This window comes from Dromiciops gliroides, chromosome 1 (genome assembly GCF_019393635.1).
Source record: "Dromiciops gliroides isolate mDroGli1 chromosome 1, mDroGli1.pri, whole genome shotgun sequence".
Classification (NCBI taxonomy): Eukaryota; Metazoa; Chordata; class Mammalia; order Microbiotheria; family Microbiotheriidae; genus Dromiciops; species Dromiciops gliroides.
Genome location: NC_057861.1, coordinates 152,567,286 through 152,587,499, shown reverse-complemented (window position 1 = coordinate 152,587,499; position 20,214 = coordinate 152,567,286). Strand labels below are relative to the sequence as shown.

At 37.9% G+C, this 20,214-nt stretch overlaps 1 protein-coding gene across 4 annotated transcripts in view; it reads right to left on the bottom strand.

Annotated features, from left to right (window-relative positions):
• The window catches only part of PIP4P2 (phosphatidylinositol-4,5-bisphosphate 4-phosphatase 2), an 88,496-nt gene that overhangs the window by 23,445 nt on the left and 44,837 nt on the right, over positions 1 to 20,214 (bottom strand). For 3 of the 4 annotated variants that reach the window (XM_043971194.1, XM_043971184.1, XM_043971208.1), the window contains one exon: positions 10,096 to 10,140. The exons of the other annotated variant lie outside the window; for it this stretch is intronic. In XM_043971194.1, the coding sequence (XP_043827129.1) occupies positions 10,096 to 10,140 (45 nt within the window). The remainder of the gene's footprint in view (positions 1 to 10,095; positions 10,141 to 20,214) is intronic. 4 annotated transcript variants of the gene reach the window in all.

Below are 20,214 nucleotides of genomic sequence, written 5' to 3'. Positions count from 1 at the left end.
CCTAGACACTGGTTTTAGTCCAGTGCTCCTTTTAATGATGTCAAACAAGAAAAACTTACTATACTCCCATTTCAGGTTCCCTACCTATAAATGCAGAGATTGGGATCTGCTACTTATTTCACCAGGATGGTGTTAAAAAACCTAAATGGTTTATATTAATTGGTAATTTGTAGTTTTTGGAAAGAAGAAAATATAAAGATACCAAATAAATCATCATCACACCTAGAATATTAAGCATCATTCCCCATTTCTATTATTGTGCCTTCCACTGAAGGGCTAGTTTCATTTTTATTCATTGGGGAAATCCTTAAATAGTTTAGAATTCTCCTCCATTAAATAAATTATTTGGCTTTACTGAAATAATTCTTTTGATTTGAACCCAAAATTTATTTATCTTTTTTAGAACTTTTGGATTCTCATTTTCTCTGGTGCTCCAAAATCATACAAATTCAAATGTCTCCACAAGAGGGGATGTAGTTGAAAAATGCCTTTTACTGGGCACTTGTTATGCCTTGTGGAGGAGCTTTAGAAATAGGAACAAACCAGTCTTCATTTGCCCAGATTCTTTTTTTCTCTTTGAATGAGTTAGTTAACCCTCAAATTCTCTTTCCTCCTTAGCCAAAAAGGTAAGCCAATAGCCAATAAGCCTTGTACTTTCAGTTCACCAAAAAGAGATTCTTTTCAATAACCAGAGATGTCAAGTCAACCTTCATAATTGTAATTTTCTAGTCTGGTAAGAAGCTTTAATGATTTGTGCTACCTATCTTGTTCAAATTACAGAAAGTATTTCACTAATACTGTATCACAAATCCTCTAGATAATTAAATTAATTAATCAATAAAAATTTATTAAGCCTCTACAATGTTTCAGGTGCTGTGCTAAGCTCTGGGGATACAAAGTTAAAAGCATAATAGTTTCTGCCCATAAGAAGTTTACAATCTAGCTGAAAGAAACAATATGTACGTATATAGGTAGATACAAAATGGATACAAGGTTATATAAGAGAAAGGGGTGGCATCAATATCTGGGGGGATGGTGGTGTGTGAACTGAACTTTGAAGGAAATTGGGGATTCTAAGACAGAGTTAAGGAGGAAGGGCATTCTAGGTATGGCGACAGCCTGTACAAAGTCAGTATATGGGTTATAGAATGCTTTGTATGAGGACTAGTAAGAAAACCAATGTGAGTGGACAGTATATCTGTGAAGGGAGGTAATATGTAGTAACAGTGGGAGTAGGATGGAGTAGGATAAAGGGCTTTAGATGCAAACGAAGGAGTCTGTATTTTAACCCCAGAGGTAAACAGGAGCCACTGCAGTTCATCAAACAGGGAAAGGATGTGCACTTAGGAAATATAGTTTGATAGCTATGTGTACTACAGACTGCACTAGAAAGAAACAAGGCAAGGAGACCTATTAGTAGACTATATCCCAGGTAATAAAGGCCTAAGCTGTGTGAATGGAGGGAAGGGTGCAGATAGGAGAGATGTTATAAAGGTAGAAATGAAAAGATTTAGCAACTGACTGGATAAGTGGGGTGAGATTAAGGAGTCAAGGATGATACTAAGGTTATAAAACTAGGTAAATGAAAGGGCAGTGGTACCCTAAAGACTAATAGGGAAATTCAGAAGAGGGGTGGGTTTTGGTAAAAGGACAATGATATCCGTCTTAAATATAATGAGTTTGTGATGCTTTGGAAATTTTTTTTCCTGTGTCCCCTGCACTTAGCACAGTACCTGGTACATTGTAAATACTTAATAAATAATAATCCAGTTCAAATGTAGAACAGGAATTTGTTGATGTAGGAGTAGAGTTCAGGAAAGAGACTAGGAATGTGTGTGTGTGTGTGTGTTATCTGGAAATCATCAGCATAGAGATAATTAAATGCATGTGAGCTGATGAGATCACCAAGAGGGAGAATAAAAGAAAAAAGAGAAGAGGGGCAATAGCAGAACTTTGGGTTATAGAAATAGTTAGGAGGCATGATATGGTTAATGATCCAGGAAAGGAGGCTGACAAGGAACAGAGAGGTATGAGGATAAACAAGAGACAATATTCAGGAGAAGATGGTGGTCAACGGTCTCAAATGCTGAAGAGAAATGAAGCATAACGACTGACTAAAAAAACAATTAAGAGATACTTGAGGGGGCAGCTAGGTGACACAGTGGATAAAGCATTGGCTCTGAATTCAGGAGGACCTGAGTTCAAATCTGGCCTCAGGCACATGACACTTACTAGTTGTGTGACCCTGGGCAAGTAACTTAACCCTCACAGCCCCACAAGAGAGAGAGAGAGAGAGAGAGAGAGAGAGAGAGAGAGAGAGAGAGAGAGAGAGGGAGGGAGGGAGAGATATCCTTGGCAAATCTGGAGAGCAGTTTCACTTGAGGGATGAAATTAGAAGCCAAATTGCAAAGGATTGAGAAATGACAGGCCAGGAAGTGGAAATAAGGAATGTAAATAGCCTTTGCTATGTGATCTGGCAGATTGATTAAAAGGCTGATTGATTTTTATTTGTTTGGTATAGCAGTTTTATCCTGTTGAATTTGGAATATTCCATTTCTCACTTTACAGGCCATGAACTTAGGTATTCTGTATCTAAGAGAAGAAAAATGGCCTGATAGGTCAATCATGGAATCACAAATCAAAAGCTAGGAGTTAAAAGCCAAATTCTATATCTAACACCATTATGGCAACTTGGGAAAATTTACTTATATTTGTTTTTGTTTGTTTGTTTGTTTGTTTTGGGTGAGGCATTTGGGGTTAAGTGACTTGCCCAGGGTCACACAGCTAGCAAGTGTCAAGTGTCTGAGGCTGGATTTGAAATCAGATCCTCTTGACTCCAGGGCCAGTGCTCCAACCAATGCACCATCTAGCTGCTCCAATTTACTGATATTTAAAAGGATAATTGGGTCCTAGAGTCAAAGAAACCTGGGTTCATATCTCATCTCAGATACTTGCTAATTGTGTGACTCTGGGTGGCACAAACACAATACTTAGCTTCCTTTCTTTTTCTTTTTTTTTTTTTTGGTGAGGCAATTGGGGTTAAGTGACTTGCCCAGTGTCACACAGCTAGTAAGTGTCAAGTGTCTGAGGTTGGATTTGAACTCAGGTCCTCCTGACACTAGGGCTGGTGCTCTATCTACTGCGCCACCTAGCTGCCCTAACTTAGCTTCCTTTCTCATCCTTGAGATAAGTAGACTGAAACAGATGGCCTCTACAGCACTTCCAGGTCTAAATCTCTAATCCAATCAACTCAGGTCTCAATTTCATTTCTTTGGATTAGAACTCATTTAATCTAACCCCATCTTTTTCAGGTAAAGAAACTGAGGCTCCAAAATGTTATAAAATTTGCTCAAGGTTAAATAGCTTATGGGGGCAGCTAGTTGGCACAGTGGATAAAGCACTGGCCCTGGATTCAGGAAGACCTGAGTTCAAATCCAACCTCAGACACTTGACACTTACTAGCTGTGTGACCCTGGGCAAGTCACTTAACCCTCATTGCCCCCCAAAAAAAAATTTTAAAAGAGGTTAAATAGCTTGTTAGTGGCAGATTAGATTCCGAATTTCCTGATTCCCATAAAGATGTATTAAGATGCTACCAGTACTTTCTAAAAAAAAAATTCTTTGAAATAGATTTAAAAGAGTAAAATGTCATTTATGGGCTAATATAATCAGCTGATGTTTTTATATTAAATACTTAATTCATACAACCAGACACATATAAAAGCAATAACTTGTCTTCTGTTTTCCAAATACTTCAAATGTTCTATGATTTCATAGATGAAGGTGATAACTTCACTGACACTGACCTCAACACAGTGGCTATTAAAGAGTTGGGGGGGGTGGCATTCATTATATGGTGTACCAGCCTCCTGGTCTCTGAATTCTGAAATTAAGCTTATCCTCAGAAGACAACATCATCTGAACTGTCCCTGAAACTTCTCTAGCTTGATGATATGATATTCCAGAATTTGTATACTATTGGCATCATTTTTGAGAACACTTAGAGTAACCTCTACATCACCATGTGGCATTGGATTCCTCATTCCTCAGAAGACATTTCATCCCTTGCCACCCCTTCCAGTCAGTCAACAAAAATTTACACTGAGTACTTCCTTTACTTTCACTGGCCATAGCTGGAATGCATTTCTTCCTAACTTCTGTCTCAGAGTCCTTTTATTTCTTTAAGATTAAGCTCAGGTACCATCTTTAGCATGAAACTTTTCCTAATCCCTCTATTTCCAAGTGTCCTGCTTCCCAAGTAATTTTATATTAAACTACTTCGTATGTATTTGTTATTTATTCACTTTATACTATTTACATTTGTATATGTACTCATCTCCTCCATTCTAATGTAAGCTCTTTGAGAATACAGACTGTTTCATTCTTTACCCTTGAATTCCTAGCATCTAGCACAATGCCTGTATATGGTGGTCCCTTTATAAGTAATTATTCATTAATTGATCAATTGACAATATCTACCAGGCACTGTCCTAAGCATCATAGATACAAAGAGAGACAAAGACAGCACCTGCCCTCAAAGACTATCCTTTCTAATTTCGAATGTAAATAACTAGGTACATAAAGGATGAAGATGCATATGAAAACAGGCTCAGAGGGGAATTCACTAGGATCAGGAAAGGTTTCCTGCAGAAGGTGGGATTTAAATCAAACCTTAAAGGAAGCTAGAAAAACTAAGAAATGGAACTGACGGGGGCCAAGGATGTTCAGCAATGGATGCTCTCGTGTCCCCCCACCTAATCTCTCATGCCCCCCAACGCACCAGGACAGGGGAAGGAATCACCCTTGTTTAGCACTCATTACTCAGCAACCTCTCTTCTTTTAAGATTCTCTACATTGATCTAAATCATTATACTCAGATCCTTGTTACTGAACTCTAAGGACTTACTGTGAAAAATGTTTCTCATTCAGTCTCCAGGTCACTTTCCTGCCTCTTCCAAGGACTTCAGTATTTCACACAGTCTTCCTTTCCACCCCAATCCTTGTCCTTTATCTTAGAGGCTTCAGTGTTCACAACAATGCATCTTCAAACACTGTGCCATCCAGTTTATCAACCTCCTCCTCTCTCATAACCAGGAACTAAAACCTACAGCCCTCCTTATAGATGAACCACTGTATTTCTTGGGGTTAAAATGAGGAATAGGAGAGTGTATGAAAGAGAGTAGGGAGGTAGATGATAGATGAACAAAAATAGGATAATTCCTGTGATCCTTCAGCAAGAAAAACTATAAGGGAATGACAGATGTGTCAAAAGGAGGGATTGAAAGAGGGGTAATGAGAGTGGAATGTTTCAGCATGATGAGGGAGGATATCACACTGAATACTCCCATGGGATGAAAGGTGTGTGTGTGTGTGTGTGTGTGTATTGGGGGGGGGGCAGGGGCAATGAGGGTTAAGTGACTTGTCCAGGGTCACACAGCTAGTAAGTGTCCAATGTCTGAGGCTGGATTTGAACTCAGGTCCTCCTGAATCTGGGGCTGGTGCTTTATCCACTGAGCCACCTAGCTGCCCCCTAAAAGGTATATTCTTAATGGAGATGAGGATCTTACAGTAGGTCTAATATGCAGAAATTCAGTTTACAGGGATATCACTTCCTCTGAGAGAATGGTGTGCCTCCATAAACAGCATACTGTTTAAGAAGAAGGAAAATCAGAATTCCTGGGAAAAAACTGGCACCAAGAAGGGTAGGAAAACATAACAGTGAAAAGAGAATGATAATGGAAACTGTAACGATTGGAGTGACACCACCTGCTGGAGAGTTACTGTAGGAAAGCTCCGCCATGAGGAGAAGGTGTCTGAAGGCAAGCCATGTGGTTTTCCTTGGCATCAAGGAGTGAGTGACATTTGCTCCTGGGTACTGGCTATAAAAGAGGTGAGGCTTGCTCTCTCGCTCTCTTTCTGGAGGACCTCAGTGGGGAGAAGAGCTGGAGACATTGGCTCCCTGAGATAGACAGCTGAATCTAGGCCTCTTTCTCTCTCTTCACCAAATTCTTATTCTCTTTAATAAATGCTTAAAAGTCTAAACTCTTACTAAAGCTTATAAATTTATTGGCGACCACTCATTAGATATTTTAGACTGACTAGCTAGAATTTTAGCCCTTACAAAAGGGTGGGGAAAAAGGAAGAACTGGAGCACAATGAGTGGGGACACAGGGAATTTCTACCATGGGGAAATATCTCTATCCCCATCACTTCTCTTTTGATTAATACTTCTAAAAATGAAGAAGAACAGTTAGAAGGAGTTGAAGGATCAAGATCTACAAAGGTAATGGCAGAGTTTGGCTAAAACATAGTTCTCAAACTTGGAACTTAAAAAGATTTTAATTCAATGAGGAACACAAAAAAGATTAAAGAATGAATAAATAAGTTTATATTCCATGATACAAAGAATAATAGCACAGAATAGAAGCAGCAAAAAATAAAAAGAACAAGACAAAGAAATCTTTCTGAGAAAAAGAAAAAATAACAAAATAAATTGGAGGAAAGGAGAAGAATCCTTGAACTTATAAAAATATTTTGAGAAGATGGCAAAGTGGCAAGAAGATGTATAGCAAACTCTTTTATTGTGATAGGAACATTCAAGACACAAACACAAGGGCAGCTAGGTGGCCCAGTGGATAGAGCACCGGCCCTGGATTCAGGAGGACCTGAGTTCAAATCCAGCTTCAGACACTTGACACTTACTAGTTGTGTGACTCTGGGCAAGTCACTTAACCCCAATTGCCTCACCAAAAAAAAGACACAAAAACAGAAAAAGAGAAGGGTTCTGAAATATCTACAAGCAAAATCTCAAAGAAAAACACAACTTGGGCACAAATTCAACTAGAATTCCTGGAAGACATCTTGAATTAAACACTGAACTATGATGGGGATGAATTATTACTAAATAAAAGAAATAAAGTAATAGGTAAGCACTTTCCTGACAAAATGGCTACCTGAATAGGAGGCAGGCTCCCTATGTCCTTTATACATACTATTGGAAACCTCTTAAATTTCCCCAGACTAAATAATGATCAAGAAATCCAATGAGAAACTACAGTAACAACTTCTACCTAGAACTATGCAAAAAGCCAGCCACAGGAATTTGAAAGGGTATAACAATGTGACCACCTGCAAGGCTCTGTGTCTGGAGGCAGTAAGAGTAAAGGAATATTCTGAGGAAATCCCTGAGGAGGTCAGAAAGCCATGGGGATATACTTTGTTTTTTGTTTGTTTGTTTGTTTTTTGTTTTGGTGGGGCAATGAGGGTTAAGTGACTTGCCCAAGGTCACACAGCTAGTAAGTGTCAAGTGTCTCAGGCAGGATTTGAACTCAGGTACTCCTGAATCCAGGGCCAGTGCTTTATCCACTGTGCCACCTAGCTGTCCCCAGGGGATATACTTTGGAAGCCTAAGGGAGCAATAGCTAGTAATATCCTGTACCTCAGTGTTCAGATTTAGATAGCTCAGGCACAGAGGTTCTGATGTTCCTAACACTCTGTCTTGACATATAAGAGAGGGATCTAAGGACTGAGTGCTCTAACCTTTAATCCAGGCAATGGTTAGAAGTCAAAACCCAGGGAACCCAGAGTGACACTAAGTAGCATAAACCACTCTATCCAAAAGTGAAGCAGAGGTAAATCCTGGCACTAGTTCAAAGCCATAATTCAGGAACTAATACTGGAGAAAGGAGAAAAAAAGCCAAGCAATATCAACCTTTTTGCATATTTAACTATATAGCAGCCGAAGGCAAAGACTCAAAGGAAAAAAAAAAAACAAGCATATTTTCCATAAAGACTACATAACTCTCTAGAAGAAATAAAGCAAGAGATAAAAAGTTAAATAAAGGTCCTTAAGGAAAGAATTAGAAGGTGAATAAATAGTTTAGAAGAGAAAGTAGTAAACCTCACCCAAGAAATGAGCTCCCTGAAAACTAGAATAGACCAAATAAAAGTCAATGGCTCCAAGAGACAAGAAATATTAGAACAAAATCAAAAGACTGAAGAATGGAGGAAAAGATATGATATATATTTTAAAACTGACCTGGAAAACAGTTCAAACATTGATAACATAAGAAAAGTTGCAGTCTTTAAAAAGTATGATTTTTTAAAATGATGAATAGGCTCTTTTTTGGTCATGGCTTTCAAGGTATCCAATAATTCTTAAATTATCTCTCCTCAATTTATTTCCCAAGTCATTTGGTTCTGCTATGAGATGTCATATTTTCTCATTTTTCAGTCTTAATAGTGCTTCTTTTCTAATGTAGTCATTAGCTTCTATTTGTATATTCTAATTTTCAGGAAGTTTGTTTTTTGGGCAAGGTTTTAAACCTCCTGTGCCAAGCTATTAATTCACTTTCCAATTCTTTCCCCTGTAGCCCTAATGTCTTTTCCAATTTTTTTCGTTTAGTACTCTCATTTAATTTATTTAAAAAATTGTAAACTTTTTAAAAATTCCTGCTTCATCTCTTCCAGGAATTCTAGTTGAATTTGTGCCTAAACTGTGTTTTTCTTTGAGACTTTCTTTGTAGGTGTTTTGGAGCCATTCTCTTCTTCTGGGTTTGTATCTTGAACATTCCTGTCACCATAAAAGAATTTTCTATATTTCTTCTTGCCACTGTGCCATTTTCTCATAATATTTTTATAAGTTCGTGGGCTCCAAGTTAAGAACTACTTTCTTAAATAATCCAGTCTCATAAAAGGAAACAACTAGTTACAAGGGAACCACAAAAAGGAGAGGGAAAACTTCTAATCCTGATGAACTTAAGTATTCTATCAACTTTTAAAGAACAATAAATACCTGTATTACACAAATTATTCTCATAAATTGAGAAAGCACCCTACAAGACATCTTTTGAAGACAAATATAATACTAATCCTTAACTAGAAAAGGAAAAACACAGAAGGAGATCTATAGGCAACTATAATTAAAGAATATAAATTTTTTAAAAAAGAAATAAAATCAAACACATATAGGATTCCCCCCTCCAATTAATCACTCATTATGACCAAACTTGATTTATACCAGAGATGCACAGATGGTTCAACATTAGGAAATAAACATAATGAAAGTTATTATAACAAAAACATTGGAAAGTACATGCTACAAATGTCTAATAAGAGAAATGAAAATGAAAATAAGCCTGAGGTTTCATTTCATATTCAACAAATTGATAAAGATGGGAATAGTCAACTGGGATGGGAGCAAGGGTTGTGGAAGACAGGCATGCTAATGCATTGTTCATGAAACTGTGGAATGTTGTAATCATTTTAGGAAAGCACTTTGGAATTATTCAAATAAAGTGGCTAAGTTTTCTATAACCTTTAACCCAGAGATTCCACTGCTAAACACATAACCCAAGAAAGTTTATGACAAAAAGAAAGGTTCCACATAGATCAAAATATTTATACCATCACTTTCTGTAAGAATAAAGAACTGTAGGAGCAAAGTACATAAATGCCCACCAATTGGGACATGGCTAGAGTACACTACATGAAGGTAAAGAAATATACCTGTGCTATAAGAAGGATGAACATGATGAATACAGGGAAGCATGAAAAGACTTAGATTAACAGATGCAAGTAAGTAGAACCAAGAAAACAGTCCATACAATGACTACAACATAAATGGAAAAAAATAGTAAAAAAAAAATCAAAGTTGGGAAATTATGAAGAATAATATTAGCCCCAAAGAAGAGATTGTGAAGATACCTCCTGCCACTCTTTTGCAATTCTACAGGTGTAGACCATTGTATATAACTTTAGATTTTTTCAATGTATTGAGGGTTTTACTGATTTTTTTTCTTCTCTTCTTCCTTTTATTCCTTTTTTAAAATCTTTGTTCTAAAGCATGGTTCTCTGAGAGGAGGGGTAGTGGGATTACAGTAAGAAATATAAATCATTAAAAAACAAAAGGTATCAAAAATTGATATCAATATTTTTAAAGAGAAGAAAAAGAACAGAGGACGTGTAAAGTGAGAAGAGTTCATTTCAAATCATAGCCCTGAGACTAAATATATGACCATGAGCAAGTCATTTTACATCTCTAAGTCTCAGTTTCCTAATCTGTAAAATGGAAGGAATGCTACATGCACCACCTACCTCACAGAGTTGTTGTGAAGAGAGCACTTTGTAAACCTTAAAGAACTATAGAAATGTGAGTTGTTAATACAGAACAAAAAACAAGAGCTGGGGTGCTTTGAAGTATACCATTCAGACATTTTACACAAATGGGAATCTGTCGTATGCTGTTTCATTACATAAGGCAGTAGGTATTTGTATGTAGTACTTGTTTTGTCTCCAGAAATTTCTACTTCAGGAATATAATGCAGGCCATCCTGCTGTTGGGAATGTCTTCCTTTTTCTGCTTCCTCAAATCTCTACCAATTGAAATCCTACCACCTGAGAAGGTCCAGGTCAAATGCCACTTCCTCTGCTTATGGTATTTCTGATCACACTGGCCAGTGGTCCTTGATTCTTTCTCTTAAATTCAAAGGTACTTAGTTTATCCCACTCTAAAATAGTACCCATTCAACTCTCTTCCCTTGTTATGTTGTTCATTTAGTTACATGAATGTTAAAAAAAAAATTGGGGTAAATTATAAGGATTTTAATTCACCTAACCTGAAGCTACTTACACATATATTTCAGATCTCCAAAGAGATGTCAAGTTGCCAGACAACAGGACTGTCTCTTGTTTATCAGGCATAATAGAAAGAATACTTTGAGAGCCAGAAGACCTGGGTTAATAACATTATATCTGATACCTGGTTTTGTAACCTCGGCCAATCAATTAGACCATTCAGTCCTGTATACTAAATTATAAAATCAGGAGTTGGATTAAGTACATTTAAGGTCCCTAAGATATGATGGTTCCTCAATGTCCCTAAGATGTTATGGTTCTAGAATTCTACATTTCAAAGAATCTTCTACAATTTTTGTTCCCCCAACAGCAATGAGCACATGTCCATGTCCAATATAGATGTGCTGAATGAATGATGGTAAGGCACTTAGCTAACAATGTCTAGACCATTATGAGTCAAAACCAAATGCAACTATGTTGTAAACACCCTAGACACTTACGATGATCTACAAATTCCTCATTGTGATCATTCCTAACATGAATTTGGTTCACAATCTCTCCAAACTCTCTCATCTCGTGTGCTTGGACCTCTCTTCTTGCTTTCTCTCTTTTTTTTTTTTGGTGGGGCAATGAGGGTTAAGTGACTTGCCCAGGGTCACACAGCTAGTAAGTGTCAAGTGTCTGAGGCCAGATTTGAACTCAGGTCCTCCTGAATCCAGGGCCAGTGCTTTATCCACTGAGGAACCTAGCTGCCCCCACTTTCTCTTTTTTAAACTGGAGAATAAGAGTGTACTATTTTGGTGTGTGTTCTTACTTACAGCAATGCAATTGAAAATTGCCTTTAAAATAAATTTAAAGTTCTAACTCTAGCTTATTGACTTCCTACCTTTTTCTAATGTGCCAGCAGCTATTTACTTTGGAGACCTACTGCAGATATGGGTCAGTCAGTGAGGAAGCATTTATTTAGTACACGCTATGTGCCGGGCACTGTGCCTAAGCACTGGGAATACAAAGGCTGACAAAAACCTTCCCTAAATGAGTTTATATTCTAATGGTAGAGATAAATGTAAGTAAGTAGGTACATAATGGAAATATGCAGACTAGATGGAAGGTAATCTTATTGAGGAAGTCTAGCAGCTGGGGGGAACATAGTGGCAAGTCCTATTTAAGAAGTTGGGACATGAGCAGAATCTTTTTTTTTGGGGGGGGGGCGGGCAACAAAGGTTAAGTGACTTGCCCAGGGTCACACAGCTATTAAGTGTCAAATGTCTGAGGTCACATTTGAACTCAGGTCCTCCTGAATCCAGGGCTGGCACTTTATCCACTGTGCCAACTAGCTGCCCACATGAGCAGAATCTTGAAGGAAGCCAGGGAAGCCAAGAGGCAGGAGCAAGAAGGAGGAACATTTGGTATAGAGGACAGCTGGTAGAAAAGTACAGAGATGGGAAACAAAAATGTCCTATTAAGGAACTGCAAATAGGGTAGGGTAGTTCTATAGAGTGCTGGGGAAGAGCAACATGTAAGAAGACTGGAAATGCTGGAAGAAGCCAGGTTATAAAGAGTTTTATAAGTCAAATAGAGGATTTTATATTTGATCCTAAAGGTAAAGAGAAATCCCTGGAATTTATTATGTAAGGCATGACCCAGGCATACCTATATTTGAGGAGACACTTCTTTGATAGCCAAGTGGAAGATGAATCAGAATGGAGGAGAGACTTGAGGCAGAAAGATGTAGTAGGAGTCCAGGTAACAAGTGATAAGGACTTGAACTAGGATGGTGGCTTTGTGAGTTAAGAAAAGGGAACACACCCAAAAGATTTGTGAAGGTGGAAAGGACAAGACTTGGCAATGGGTTGGATATGTGGGGTATATAGGTGATGTGTCAAGAATGACACTGAAATTGGGAGTCTGAGTGACTGGGAAGATGGTAGTACCTTTAACAGTATTAGAGAAGTTGGGAAGAGAGAAAGAGTGAGGAGTAAAGCTAATGAATTGTTTTGGACCAGGTGAGTCTGAGATGCCTCCAGGATATCCAGTTCAAAAAGTGGTGTGGGACTGTATCTTAGGAGAAAGACAGGAGATGGGTAGAAAGATCTGGAAATAATCAGCATAGAACTCATAAACCTGTTGTGACTGGTGAGATCAGTGGATGAGATAATAGAGGGAAAAAAGAAAAGGGCCCAGGACAGTCTTAGAAGATATCCTCAGTGAATTTGTGTGACAGGGGTAGAGATGCAATAAAGGACATTGAGAAGTCAGACTAACTGGAGAACTAGGAGAAGGGAGTATCATGAAAATCTAGAGAGAAGAGTTGATCCTGGAGAAGATCACCAATAATCTCAAATGCTTCAGAGGTCAAGAAAGTTGAGGATTAAGGAAATGTCTTTAGATTCAGCAATTAAGAGATCACTGATCATTTTGGAGAGAATGGTTCAGTTGACTGATGAGATTGGAAGTGAGATTACAAAGGATTTACTTGAGAATGAGTGTAAGGAATCTCCAACACCAAATATGGATGGCTTTCTCAAGGAATTTAACCTAAGAGGACAACAGATAACAGAATAAGAACTAGATAAGACAGAATAGAAGGTTTTTATTTTAAAGGACAGATGAAACATATGTGCTTGTAGGCATCATGGAAGGAATCAGTGGATAGGAATAAAGTAAAGATTAGAGAGTATTATGATAGTAGATGCAATCTTCAGGAGATGAAGGGAGGGGACAAAATCATCGGTTACATGTAGAGGACTTGGCCTTGGAAAGTAAACAAATCAAGTCAAATCAAGAAATATTTATTAAGCATTTGCTGACGAGCATTCTGCTAAGTGCTTAGTTGGGGGGGGGGGGAGGCCAAACAAAAGTTCCTGCTCTCAAAGTGCTTATGAAAACAATTACATAAAAACTTGATATAGACAGGATAAATTGAAGATAATCTCAGAAAGATGACACTAGATAGTCTAAGCAGGACTGGGAAAGGTTTCTTGCAGAAAGTAGGACTTTAGCTGACATCTGAAGGAAAACAAGAAGCAGAGATGAGGAGGTAAAGTGTTTCTGGCATAAAGGATTGCCAGTGAAAATGCCTTTGGAAGACAGAGTGTGTGTTCAAGGAACAAGAAGGAAGCCTACAGAGTATGGAGAGGAGGGGTATTAAAGTATAGGAAGAATGGAAAGGTGGTAAGGGAGCAGGTTATGAAGGGTTTTAAAAGCCAAACAGAATTTTATATTTGATCCAGGAGGTATCAGGAAGATACTGAAGTTTATTAAATAGGGAAGTGACATGGTCAGACATGTACTTTAGGAAGATCAAACAGGTAGGAAAAGACTCAAGAGAGAGCAGTGTTGCAGCAGCAGCTATGAATAGAGCACCAGCCCTGGAACCAGGAGGACCTGAATTCAAATATGCACTCGGACATTTACTGGGAGTATGACCATGGGCAAGTCACTTAATGCCAATTGCACAGAGAGAGAGAGGGAGAGAGAGAGAGAGAGAGAGAGAGAGAGAGAGCGCAGTGTCGTGAAAACCTAGAGAGTAGTAAGTATCAAGGAGAAGAGGGTGATCAACAGTGTCAAAGGATGCACAGAAGTCAAGAAGGATGAGGATTGAGAAAAGGCCATTAGATATAGATATAGTAAATATAGTAGATATAGATATAGTAATTAAAAGGTCACTGGCTACTTTGATTGAACAATGAGGTTGGAAGCCAGACTGCAGAGAGTTAGGAAGAAAGTGAAAGGAAAAGAAGTGGAGGCATCAATTGTAGAAGACCTTCTCAAGGAGTTTAGCCAAAGAAGGAAGGAAACATATATGATAACAGATAGCGGGGATGGATGGATAAAGTGAAAAGGACATCTTCCTCTGAGTCTGGAGAGAAGCCAGACAATAGCTGAATGATGTGATAATGAGAAAGAGCATAGATTTTTACCCTCTCCCCTATATTTCCAAGGGCCAGTGAGAACTCACCTGAAACCACCAGAACCCCAATGCTTTCCATGACACCTTGGGGTGGAAGTGAGGCAGCATGGCACAGGGGAGAAAGAACTGGCCTGAGAGCCATAAGACCTGCGTTCAAGTCTACCTCTTATGCACACTGGCACTGTGACCATGGTCAAGAAAAGGTAGTGACTTGCAATGGCAGAGGGAATTTCCTCACCAAGTAAGGCCTTATGCCATTGAAATCACTTGTCTAGTCCCTATCACTATGTGAGTGCATGTTATTTCCCCCATAGGTGAGTCCCTATAAATATGTATATAATGTTTTGGGGTTTTTCATGTGTATCCTCACAATGTAGCATAGCACTTTGCACACAGTAGGCACTTAAAATGCTAGTTGATCTGAATTGAATGCTATTAGGAGATTGATTATGAACATTTGGAAAGGGGATCAATAAACACTAAGGGTCAGCTTGGATTTGGCTAGTATAGATCATGTCAGACTACATGCATTTCCTTTTTTGAGAGCTTTATGGGAAGGGCAATGTGGCATAATTAATAGAGAACTGGTCTTAGAGCCAGGAAAACCTGGGATTAAGTCTCACCTCTGACATGTATTAGCTGTGTGATCCTGGGCAAATAACTAAACCTCTCTGTGTGCTAGGCAATATTTTAGGACTATAAGTTGTAGCGAGGCATCCAGCTCCATTGGTAGAGGGAGTTTCCTCACCTGGGAGTCCCTATACCAATGAAATCATAGGCCTAGTCTCTATGCCCCATCCCCTAATGCAATGGTGTCAAATTCAAATAGAAATGGGGAGCAATAATCGGTAAAGAAGGATCTCTGCTGTCTGCATATTAATTTAGTTTTATTGCATTTTAAATATATTTTGTTAAATATTTTCCCAATATATTTTAGTCTGGCTTTGGTCACACAGGGTAGTATTGTGGACCTCATTCAACCAGCTGCCATGTTCCTAGGTGGAGCAGTGGATAGAGCCTTGGGCCTGTGGTCAGGAAGACCTGAATTCAAATCTAGTTTTAGACTCTACCTATATGACCCTGGACAAATCACTTAAAATCTCTGTTTGCCTCAACTATAAAATGGGGAAAATAAAATCACCTAACTCACAGGGTTGTTGTAAGGATCAAATGAGATCATATTTGTGAAGTGCTAAGCAGGTACCTGGCACATAGTAGGTGCTATGTAGATACTTATTCCCTTCCTTTCTCCCCTTTGACACCTCTGCCCTACTGGATTGGTAGATTAATGGAATGCCATAGTCAGCCTACACATGTATGTGAGTTAGTTAATAAATTGTCTCATGATGTCCTTTGTGGACAAGTTGGAAGATTGTGGGCTCAATGAAAATACATGTTTCAGATTGGGAACTGGTTGAATGACTAGACCTAGAGAACAGTGATTAGTGAATTAAAGTCAACCTGGAGATAGAGTTCTAGTGGAATGCCCCTGGAGTTTTTCCTTGACCCAGTTCTGTTCAACATTTTAATTGATGACTTAAATGAAGGGATAAACGGCATTCTTAATAAATTTACAAATAGCATGCATCTGGGAGGGAAGAGCTAAGACAAATGGGATCAGAAGTGATGATCGGGATCAAAAAGATCTTGTCAAAATAAAATGATGGGCTGAATCTAATAAGAAAATAATTCACTTAATCCCAGAGTTGAAAGGGAGCTCTGAGGCCATTTAGATACCAGGAGTTCTCAACATGGGATTCAAAATGGCCCCTAGAGATCTGTGAATTTGAATGAGGAAAAGTTATATCTTTATTTCAACATAATAATAGCTAGCATTTATTTAGTGCTTTAAGGTTTGCAAAACACTTTATGAACATTCTCTCAATTGTCATTGGTTTCTTTTATAATCCAACATTTTATCTTTTTAAAAATATTATTCTGACAAGGGGTCCACAGGTTTCTTCAGACTGTCAAAAGGGTTCAGGACACACAAAAAAGGTTAAGAACTCCTGATCTAGCCCAAAGTGTACCTGAACAGTATAATTCCTTCACAAAATCACAGAATTCTAGAGGTAGAGGGCACATCAACATTTGTCTAGTATAAACATATCCAGAAGGAGTCTCAACTCAATATACTCAGCAATTCAACATCCAGCTTCTGCCTGAAGACTTCCAATGAAGAGGAACCTGTCTCCTCTGGCTCAGCCCTTTGGAGTCAAGCAGATCAAGTCTAAGCTCTCTTCTACATCACAACCCTCATGTCCCCAAGCCTTTCTTCTTCAGGCTACACTTCCCCAGTTCTCAACTGATGCACATATGGCATGAATCAAATGTCTTCACTATCTTGATCACCATTCTCTGAGCATTCACCAGCTAACCAATATCTTTGCTAAAGTGTAGCAAGCACCTAGAAACAAATACAGCATTTCCAGTGTGTCCTGACCAGGGCACTTCCTCTCCCTGTCTCTCTTGACACAGACAAAAATGACAAAAAGTTTTTTGGCTCCCATATCACACTGTTAACTCATATTAAGTTTAAAGAACTCTAATCCCCCTTGATTTGTGTGTATTTGGGGGGTGGGGTTGAGACAAACTGCTAATTATGCCTCTTCCCATCTTGCAGTAGTAAAGCTGACTTTTTTTAACACAAAGATCAGGGATAAAGGGATATATATATTATATAATATATATATAATATTATATTATATATATATATATAATCACAATAAAACCAGTGTAGTGCTCTAGTGTCAAACTCCAGAGAGCTGTCTGAACCAAATAAAATTGTAATTGGAAAAAGTTTAACAAAATAAAATATAATACAACATAGATAACATTAATTTGTGGTTTTCTGATTCAATATGTAGTCTACAGGAATACATTTCTAATTGAGTATATCACTAGTCTATAGCATTCTTCTCATCTTTATTGTTGTTCAGTCATTTCAGTTGTGTCTGACTCTTCATGACCCCATTTGGGATTTTCTTGGCAAAGATCCTGCAGTGGCTTGCCATTTCCTTCTCCAGCTCATTTTACATATGAGGAAACTGAAGCAAACAGGGTTAAGTGATTTGCCCAGGGTCACACAGCTTGTAAGTGTCTGAGGACAGATTTGAACTCAGGAAGATGAATCTTCCTGAGTCAAGATCCAGAACTCTATCCACTGAACCACCTAGCTGCCCCCCCATCTACTAGTATAGTAATCATGTTAAAACAAGGAAGTAATGTAGGACCAGCAAGACATGATCTGCATGAAACCATGAAACTTTATGAAGTTCTTTGCAATCAATACTCCACATGGAAAGAAAAAGGGATTTGAAATCAGAGGACCTTGGTTCATACTCCTGAGCACCTGGGTAACACTGGGCAAGTAAGTTCATCTCTAAAGGGCTAAGTTTCTTCACTTATAAAATGAGGGGTTCCTGCTAAATGATGTCTAAGATCCTTTTTCTGCTCTAAATCCTTCACTCCCATTAAATGTCAAATTCTACATTTTAATTTTTTAAAAATCACATGGACATAAAGACAAAGCACAGCTAGAAAACAGCTTGCATCAAAGTGATCTGGGTATTTTACTGGACTTCAAGGTGAATATGAGCCAACAGGGTGAAATAGCACCATGCTCTCATGTACGCAGGCACGTGCACACACACACTCACACACACACACACACACACACACACACACAAAATGCAATTTTAGACCACCTTAATAAAAAGCTTCAAACTCAGAATGAAGGAAGTGATGGTCTCACTGTCTTCTGCTCTTTTCATTTCACATCCAGAGTATCATATTCTATTCTGGGCACCACATTTTAGTAAGGACATGGACCAATTAGAGCAAATCTAATGGAGGGAGAGCCAGTGGTGAGAGAACCAGGAAAGACATTAAAAAAAATTGTTGAGAGACTTGGGGAGGTTTAACCCAGTGAAGAAAGTAATTAAGGGGAATATATGAGAACTATTTAATAATGAATGAGTATAGCACTTTAAGAAAGTGATTTTTAAAAAATTATTTCTTTTAATCCTCACAACAATGCTGAGAGGTGGATACTTTTATTATTCCCATCTTCCAAATGAGGAAATTGAGGCAAACAGAGGTGTCTGAAGCCAGATGTGAATTTAGGTCTTTCTGACTTCAAGCAACACCTAATTTCCTGTCTTCAAGTATTTCTCTGAAGGACTGTTACATGGAAGTATTGTTAACTATATATATATATATACACATATATGTATGTATACGTGTGTGTATGTGTATATAAATATATATACATATATATATTCAATAGTTATTAATTTAGTGTCCATAGGTTACCTGGCAATGAATCTACAAAGAGGAAAATAAATACCAAATAATTACAATAATAAAAAATATATGGGACCTTCCCTCACAAATAACATCGGTCACTTACTTATTCACTCATTCCTGACCTCACTCAAGTCAATCTGAACCTCAGCATACTTATATGTAGAATTGGGATGACAAAAGAGGATTTAAATGAGATAACACACGTAAAATATTTTGCAAACCTTAAAGCACTATATCAGAGGTTCTTAACGGAGAGTCTGTGGATTTGTTTTTTAAAACATTTTGATAACTGTATTAGTTCCCTTTGTAATTGTATGTATTTTATTTTATGTATTTAACAACATTAAGCTCAGAAGCCCATTGGTTTTGCCAGACTGCCAAAGGCGTCCATGAAAGAAAAATGGTTAAGATCCCTATAATATATAAATGCTATCATCACCTTCATTATTTTCGCCATCATCATCTCATCATCATCCTAAAAAATCACATTGGAATGAGAGGTATAAAAGACCTTGGAAATCATCTAATCCAACTCTTCATATTACAGAAGAGGAAATTATTGTCTAGTCAGATTAAGTGAATTGACCAGTGTTTCAACCAGGCCCTTTAATTTTTATTCTGACACTCTTTCTAGAACCTCACACAGGTTTGTTGTGAAGCTAAAATGAAGTAAGATAGGAAAATAAGTACTTCATGTTGATGAAGGTTATGATGATAATAGATTTGCTTTCTGTATCTCATGCATATGGGAAGTAACTCTTTCGATTCTCTGTTGTTGATGATGTTCAGTTTTGTCTGCTTCTTCAAGACTCCATTTCAGGGTTTCTTGGAGTGTTTTGCCATTTCCTTCTCTAGCTCATTTTTACAGACTCAGGAACTGAGTCAAACAGGGTGAAGTGACTTGTCCAGGGTCACATGGCCAGTAAGTGTCTAAGGCCAGATTTGAACTCAGGAAGTTATCATCCTGATTCCAAGCCCAGTGTTCTATTCATTGCACCACCCAGCTGCCGCCTCTAGATTTTCTCATCACTTAATGGCATCAAGACCTTCTATATAGTTTTAGGTCTTTTCCACTATGTCTTTTTCTAAGAAAGGCTATTTTAATAGTTTTGTAGTTCCTTGCACAATAGTTTGGATTTTCTATCATCCAGTAAAATGCAAACTCATTGAAGGCAATGACAATTTCATTTTTGTCTTTGTATCCCCAAAGCCTTACACACAAAAGGTGTTCAATTAATGTCTGTTGAAGGGTTTGTGAATACGCTGGTTAGAACAAAAACAGGTCATATTTATTGAAAAGATTAACCTTCATTATTAATTTCTTTATAAATACTTTGTCTGAACTTGGATGTTTTACAATAAAAGTTACATGCCTTTTACTCAAATAGCACTTTTTCTGATTAAAGATATCAGAAATA